This window comes from Microchirus variegatus (assembly GCF_963457635.1).
Source record: "Microchirus variegatus genome assembly, chromosome: 13".
Classification (NCBI taxonomy): domain Eukaryota; kingdom Metazoa; phylum Chordata; class Actinopteri; order Pleuronectiformes; family Soleidae; genus Microchirus; species Microchirus variegatus.
The window spans coordinates 14,764,676-14,772,962 of NC_139814.1; the positions used below are offsets into that span (position 1 = coordinate 14,764,676).

Genomic DNA, 8,287 nt, shown 5'->3' on the forward strand with positions numbered 1-8,287 from the left:
TGTCACTGATTTGTGGCGAGCAGAGTGGTTTTAAGCCAGGATATACGGCACTAATGTAGAGACTCATAATATAAACAATATAGGATTGAGTTCAATAACTCACATGTACACTTAGAGAAGTCTTATTATAAGACTCGGTGTCGTTCGCCTTCTTGTGTAACTTGTAATTGGCAGATTCTGTCTGTAAAAACATCTGGTGCGAAGATGATATCACAGCCAAAAAAAAAATAATAAAAACTCTTGTTTACCGTCTCGCCACCATTTACCAAACATGAATGATTTAAAGCTGTGCTCTGGATGGTTTAATTTCTCTTTGAACACGCCGCGCCTCTAATACCATCAGCGACATCAGTCTGGCACAGAGTCCGACCTGTCCCTTGTCCAAGAAGACAGAGTGCTTCAATAAAGACTCTCCGCTGAGCAAATTCGCTCTACGTGGCACAAACCTCCCTCTGAGCTCTTGTGTGACTGAACCTCATCTGAGAGATTCATTGTTCTACTCGGAGAGAAGTCGACGTGGAACAGACTGTTTCAATGCAGCTGATTTAGTTTGGGCCAGGATGGACAGAGCTGCCACAGTCAGGGGAGAGAAAGAGAATAAATAAAATGATGCTCTAAACTAAAGCTATAACACCTCCATAATAATCTCTCACTCTTCAGTGGAATAAAACACATCAACTCCTCACAGCTTTCCGGCCTCTCAGAGAGCCGACGACACAAATCTAAATGAATATCTAGTTTGCTTGTTCCCTGCAGGTCTACTGTAATTGTCTCTCTATCAGGGTCATTAGGAAGAGGGAATGTTTCTAGTTCATTTCCACGGGGACTCCTCAAAATGTGCCGCTGCACGAAAGGAGAGAAGCAACACACTTCCTCGCCATGTGACCTTACACTCGCGCAGTGAAACGAAGTGGACGACCAGGAGCTGCCCGTCTCTGCAATAGGAGAACACACTCTGCACGGAAACACGCAAGTGTCCTCAGACTGCGTGCTAAAGATCAAAAGAACCATGTTATTCTGCCGTTAGAAGGTCACCACAGTCCTGTGCCGTCAACTCTTTTTACGGACCAAACCTGATTCGAACCGCATCATTTCCATTAAGTCAGGCCAAAATGATAAACAGCTTTGTCTTTTTCCGCAGCCTAGGTTTGAGTAAAAAAAAATAAAAAAAAATGCCTGTGGCTTTTTGAGGGAAAAAAAAGAAAAAAAAAGGAAATCAGCATATTCCAACCTCAAATCATTTCAAATATTTATGTCCAGTCACAAGTATTCAAACATTCTGGCTCGAGTGGAAACAAAAATTCTGACTGTAGTCGTTTAGTTTCTCTTTAAGCACACTGCTCTGTGTTTAACATACAGTCAGAAACGTTTGATTCCGGTGAAAAGGCAGAAAAATAAAATCTCCGCAGACATGCTACAGTATTATACTACCGTTCAAAAGTTTGGGGTCACTTAGAAATGTCCTTATTTATGAATAGAACATTTAATGAATCAGAAATACACTCTATACATTGTTAATGTGGTAAATGACTATTCTAGCTGCAAACGTCTGGTTTTTAATGGAATATGTACATTGGTGTATAGAGGCCCATTTCCAGTGTTCTAATGGTACATTGTGTTTGCTAATCGCGTTAGAAGGCTATTGGATGATTAGAAAACCCTTGTGCAACAATGTTAGCACAGCTGAAAACAGTCTTGATGTTTCTTTGACGAAAGCAAAGTTATTATTTTGAATAAAAATCATTATTTCTAATCTTGTCAATGTCTTGACTATATTTTGTATTCGTTTTGCAACTCTTTTGATGAATAAAAGCGTGAATTTTAATGTGGAAAAAATTGTATAGGTGACCCCAAACTTTTGAACGGAAGTGTACATCAAAGCCAACAGAGGTTATTATTATTATCTTGCACAATGGCCTCAATTCAGAACAGTTTAGATTCATTACCCACACAGTTGATGCTCTCTGACACACACATATGCACCGAGGTACGCACGTACGCACACTCGAATGAAGCCTGGCTATGACCCCGGTGCGGTCTGATCTAACGTGATGCGAGAGATGTGACTGCAAGTCGTCGCCCCCGAAGCGAATGCGACGGCTGGTCAAAAGTCATGCGCGGTGGATACAGTATGTACAGCTTTTAGAGTTTAAGCCTGCGGAGAAAAGTGCAGCTCCAAAGGGGCAGCTTCGCACGCATGCACTCTGCAGAACACACTTCACCTCTGCCGCTACTTCATTCACAGTAACATCCCACTTTTAAAGCACGTAACTGGCGAGTGCGCGTTCCACACTCCTAATCTGTATCTGAGCTGCCACTGGCTTTGGAGGACTTGTGCTTCCGCTTGCTCTTTCTTTTCTTCTTCTTCTTGTCGTCTTTCTTCTTTTTGTCCTTCCTCCTTTTCTGCTTCTTGCCGCGGTGGTGATCAGAGGAGGAGGACGACGAGCTGTCCGTGTCAGAGGAGGTGGTGTCCTGAAGCAGCTGCTGTAGCTGCTGGATCCTAGAGGAGAGGACACGTTAGAGAGCGGCAGAAGTAATGTAGACTTGGATGCTCCGGTCGGCAAACATATCAAGTGTCCGTGAGGACTCCATCGTCGTCGTCCAAGTACAGATGTTTCCACACTGTGGAGTTCACCACATGTCTACTTGTGTTACATAATACATATTTCAAAAAACTGCCAGAAAATACGAGTATATCACAAACTAAGAAAAGATGCACGCTGCTCAAAGACAACAAGAGATAATGTATGCATGTAAAGTATTATAGTGGGAATACTTGCCATGCCACAATCACAGTGTTGATCTCAGTCATGTACATTTTTTGGAGATGTAAAACGACCTCCAAGTATTCAGTCAGCCATTAAAAAGTAACTTCTCCAGAGAAAAGCTTGACACACTTCTGTGAAAGCATCAGGCCTTATTACGGTCATATCAACACTTGGGACACTACAAGTGCAAGTGTCCTCAATGTGATCTACATCATAAAAGCCCTCAACTCTTTCTTTTCTTTTTTAAATCTCTTATCAGCTTTGCCTCAAATGCACTTTTGAAGGATAAAAACAATCTAACAACTACACTGTTGGCCTCCATCAGGCATCTTCTTACAAAAGTTAAATATAAGAAATGGAATGAGAAACATAACTCGTGGTACATCAGTTCAGACATCACTTCAAACATATGTAGTGAATAGCATCATGTGAATTTAGTCATGACTCTCAAGTAGACTATGGAGTCTTAAGTTAGGGTAAAAAAAAAAACATTTTTGTTTTATGAGTTCACGGTGATTTGCCTTGTGACCACCACATACCAGTCTGGTATAAAGTACCTTAAAGGGATACTTGAGTAAAAGTAAAAGTATCTTAGCAGAAAATGACTTTGGGAGAAGTTGAAGTCACTTTATTTATATAATATTACTTAAGTAAAAGTCTTAAAGTATCTGAAATTTACTGTACTCAAGTGTCAAGAGTAATTTTATGATATAAAATGTACATAGTTTTTAGAAGTAAAAGTATAAAAACTAGGGTGAGTTGTCTTTCAACTGGAAGGTTGTGGGTTCAGTTTCTGGCTCAGCTAGTCTATTATGTGTCCTTGAGCAAGGCAACTTAACCCCATGTTGCAGCGTGTAAATGGGTGAAAACTGTAGTGTAAAGCAGGTCAAGACTAGAAAAGCAGGAAATGTAGTGGCGTAAAAGTCAAAATGACAGCGAAAATAAGCACATATGGAATGCTTCTCCAGACACAATAGTGTACCTGCAACGTAAACACAAGCTGCGTTTCCCTTACAAAGAAGCTATTATAATATAATATGAATGCAATGCATACACATAGCTGTAGCCTCAAGCGCTGTTATTTGGATAACCTTTGCATGCAAAATAACACATAATATAACATGTATGTGCAGCTGCTTTGCACGAACAGACACACACACATGCAGAGTCAAACATTATTTTCAAGACACTGGCACAGAGAACCAGAAAAATGGGTTCAAACACAGGTTCAGTTTTATGCGAGTGAAGAAAAAATAAACACATGTACCTGGTTTCTTTTGCATTCCTTTTGTTTTCCCGAATGACGTCATACATTGGGTCTTCATGAGCCTGTAAAGAAAAAAAAAGGAAAAAATCACAACCTGTCAAAAATGATCTCAAGGAATAAAATCATACCGACTTGTGATAAGAGGTTAATATTATTTATATTGGATTCAGGATATTGCCCCTTTTAATGTCATGTCAGCGATTTTTAAACTCTCCCTGTGACAATACAAGCAGGGGGGAAAATATGAAACAGTTGCATTTATGGTAATCACTGCAGAGGTTGTGTTCTCCAGCAGGAGGAGTTATACTGTATATTGATGCGTTTCAGACACTGTGTGTGAGGACATCTGCTGCCACTTGTCCCTCAGTGTAAGCTAAAGATGCCCACGGCGCTGTCGTGGCTTGAGTCTCGACCACTCGTTATAATACACGATAATAATATATACGTATAATACACGATAATATACGATAATTGAGTCGACACAGCTCACACAGACACTTACTACTCGAAACTGTTCCAGTTTCTGGTTGCCTTTAATGAAGAAAGGACACTCCTTGTCTCCTGTCCTGTGACCGTAACGCTTGCATCTCCAGCCTGGTAAAAAACAACAAAAAACACACGTAAACAAACATCTCTTTCTGTCTAATGAGGCTAAAAAAAGGATGTCAACATGTCAGGTTCACGACTGCATATTTAGGATTGGTTTTTAAATAGACATTGAGCGACATTCGTGATCCAACCGCTCTACAGCTTTCAAGTGAATCTCAACACCCTCACTAGCAAAGCTATTAAATCCACATGTACATATAATTATCCGACACCTACGACCTACTACTGTGTATACTATACAACCACAGATAATCATAAGGCAAGCAACTCGTAATACTAGCTCAAATCCAAGGCTCTGGAAAGCCTCAGTTCTCTGTCCTGTAGTTTCGTTGTTTTTTAATATTCACAGAAATATTCATATGAGCAAAAGATTAAACTTTTTCCCTTCCTCTTAAAAATGCACACCTCATTAAAACAGACCATCTCAAATTCATCGCCACTTCTTCAATTAAAAAAGTTAAATTTCACTGAATCTGAATCCTCTAGTCTACACTGTGTGGCAGTGAAGCAACGATGGACAAAGAACTTGTGAAATGAGACCACAGGACTTTGAGGTGTCTCTATTCCTTTAAAGGGGAAATAATATTTAACGACAGGGGAACTAGTTTAACTTGGAGAAATTGCCCTATTTCTCCAAGTTAAACTAGTTCACTGGTGTCCTAATGAACATGTCTGTGACATGCTTTGGTCAAAAAATAAAAGGATGAAGCACCAAAGCAGTTCAATCACCCTGCCAAAACAGCCCTGTTCTGAACGCTCTGTTTGGTAGTATCTCCTTAGGTCCACCCTAAAAAAGGTAAAACGAAACTTAAGGGACAGGAAATGACATCAGCCACAGAGGCTACTGGGAGCTAACAGCAGTTAGCATTTGGAAAAGCGATCACTTGCCGTCATATATAACATGTATCCACTGGGCAAATAAATCCAGGCTGGAAGTTTGTGTAGAACTCTGTGCTGCACTGTGGAGTCAAGAATAGAACTTTTCGCAGACTTTGTGGACTTCCGGTTTTCGGATACAGTTGCCCTCGCCTGCACTCTCATGTGTTTTAAGGACAAAGCGGAGCTCCGCGATACAACAATTCCAGAACGTCCCAATGAGTGCGGAAGTCAACAGCGTGTGTTTTATCTCCTGTACTTAGACTGAGGAGGACCACAAAAACATGAGTGAGTCATCTTTTTTCACACTTTGCCAACTGATAGGACATCCAGGGTCCCAAATAGAAGGATTTAAATGATTAAAAAGTTGATTTTGCCTAATATGTCAACTTTAAGATACATGACGAATCCAAAACCCTTCTGAAAAGAATGGGGAGAGTGACTCCAGTGCGTGAAGGCTTGTGTGTGTCTGTGTTGACTCCTCACACAGCATGAGAATGAGTGGGATGGAGGAAAAAAAATGGACACCAAACATAATGACAGTCTTTGACCAAAAGGGACAGAAGGTAATCCTCACAAAACCGTTATTAATTTCCAGACTGAACAAAAATGTTCACAGTATTAAATGTCAAATTCTGGTGGTTGTACACCAGTGATAGTGGTTTGCTCCCACCACCTGCCGTTACTCCCACTAGCTTTTGCTGCTGCTTTCACTACAACAACAACAACAAACAAGGAACTTGATTTGTATACAATCCAAGCTACTTTCAAGATCTTCTGAAGATCTTGAAGATTTCCAAATTGACGTGACCACCCCTCACAGTCAGACTAAATCCCATCCATCCTGGCACCATTCAAGCCAATCACCATTAATCTAAGAGTGGACAGAGGGGCAACCAATAGGAGCAAATAAATCTGCCTCCATCTTGGCCTCTCTGTTGTTATACAACTGTCCTCCTCCTCACAACATCCATGAACCTTCTCTGTGGTCTTCCTCTTTTCCTCCTGCCCTCCATCTTCAACACCCTTTGTCCAATATAATCACTGTCCCTCCTTCCTCAGCATGTGACCACACCATCGCAACCTTGCCTCTCTGACTTTATTTACAAAAGATAATCAAATATTCATGCCCATCCCTGAAGGAAATCTGTAGGACAAAGGTTATTAAAGTAAAATCCTGACTAGTGTACAGTATGCCCACCCACCCCTGTTTTGACAACAAAAAGGCATTTCCTCACAAATTCCCTCTCATGTTTCATTACAAGATAAACTTAAACCGTGGGAATCAGCTCCTTATCTCTACAGCAGTGCGACGTGTCTGTTTGCGAGAATCTTTGTGAGCACCTTGGTTCACTCTATCAGAACAAAATCCAGATATGCTTCTTGAAAAAAAGTGTAATTATACTCACACTGCATCACTTTTACTTCTTTCCCCAGAGGCATCCACAGCCCCCTGGTGGGGGCATGCGCCAGGAAGCTCCTGGCTTCTTCGTTTCCTGGTTCGGCAGGAATGCAGTCCTCTGGTTTTTCGTCATTCTCCTGCAACAGCAAACATATCCTGCTCAAAAATAATTGTGATTCACAACATTGTTGTGATAAATAAAGAAATACGTTTCATAATTGTTTTTAAATGTAAATGTTGGGGCTTTCTGTCAATACTCAACTTTCTTTTGGTTGGTATCTGTATCGTTTGTGTGTATATGCGTAGCCATTAATACAAGTTGTGCACATTTATTGTCGGTCTGTACAGAACGAGATCAACTAATGTTACTAACATTGCAAGGAACATTCTTAGGTGAAAACAATTCATGAGAACCTGAAACAGAGGAAAGCTTGGATCTCCCAAAGTAAATAACTAGCACTGTATGTTGACTAGGCTGCATTTTCAAGTCATTTTCCCCTATTCATTATAATCTTAGTAATAGAAATTCACCACCATTGACTTCTTGTGAGAGCTATTTTGGCAATGCACTAAAATATTATATATTGTCCCATGAACATCACTGTGACTTCTTTGGTTTATGCACCAAAGTCTGTCTCATTCATCATCTCCACATTCACCTGGGGATCTGAAGTGTTTGTGACAGCATTACCTTTATGAGTCCAGGTGGTGGCATTTCATAGCTGCAAGGAGAAAACACGTATATTAAACCTTCCCTGACGACACTAAAACAAACACAGTAACACATCACGGATATAGCAACTTTTAAAAGAGAGCAAGTATTTAAGGTATAAACGTCATGCACACGTTTTACAAGCTTTTACAAATCACCTGTTCATAATCTTACGCACAATGTCTCGACGTGTTTTAGTTTCTGGACTTCTTGGTTGAGTTTACTCGTTTGTTTTTTGAGTTTCTCCACATCATGTTTGGATGTCTTGCGTCTCTTGTGGTCTCGTCTTTCCTCCTTCTCACGTCTTCGCTTCTTGTCCGACATTGTCCTGATACCGTTTAACTGTTCCCTGGCAAACTACCAGCTTATAAATAAAGCAGCATGTATGGTAAAGAAAAGTATTTCTTATTCAATAAGAAATCCACGGTGACGTGCTAACAGCTGCTAGTTTGCTAATTCTGCTGTGTGGAGGATCTGCTGTACTTCCTGTGCGGCAAGGATGGTCAGTTGAAGTCCAGTGCCACCTGCAGGACAAGGACGGTAATACACAGACAGACACACGTACACACACTACTGCTAATCTTTGGATTACTAAACAATAAAATAATTTAAATTGAACAGATATTTGAATTGTATAATTATAATTATACAAA

At 40.4% G+C, this 8,287-nt stretch overlaps 1 protein-coding gene across 1 annotated transcript; it reads right to left on the bottom strand.

The window, feature by feature from the left end:
* Positions 1-1,289: 1,289 nt before the first annotated feature.
* rp9 (RP9 pre-mRNA splicing factor) lies at positions 1,290-8,082 on the bottom strand. The gene is made up of 6 exons (XM_083900043.1): positions 7,813-8,082; positions 7,614-7,644; positions 6,930-7,059; positions 4,538-4,629; positions 4,036-4,097; positions 1,290-2,500 (listed from the first exon to the last, which is right to left on the bottom strand). The coding sequence occupies exons 1-6, from the start codon at positions 7,956-7,958 to the stop codon at positions 2,296-2,298; spliced, it is 666 nt and encodes a 221-aa protein (XP_083756169.1). The 5' UTR covers positions 7,959-8,082; the 3' UTR covers positions 1,290-2,295.
* Between the last annotated feature and the right edge of the window lie 205 nt (positions 8,083-8,287).

Excerpts from the sequence above, each read along its gene's own strand:
- rp9 (XM_083900043.1), bottom strand. The coding sequence starts at position 7,958 with ATGTCGGACAAGAAGCGAAGACGTGAGAAGGAGGAAAGACGAGACCAC. Across the intron at positions 7,645-7,812 it reads CTAAAACACGTCGAGACATT|CTATGAAATGCCACCACCTG; the intron begins GTGCGTAAGATT and ends TTCTCCTTGCAG. Across the intron at positions 4,630-6,929 it reads AGAAGTAAAAGTGATGCAGT|GCTGGAGATGCAAGCGTTAC; the intron begins GTGAGTATAATT and ends GTTTTTTACCAG.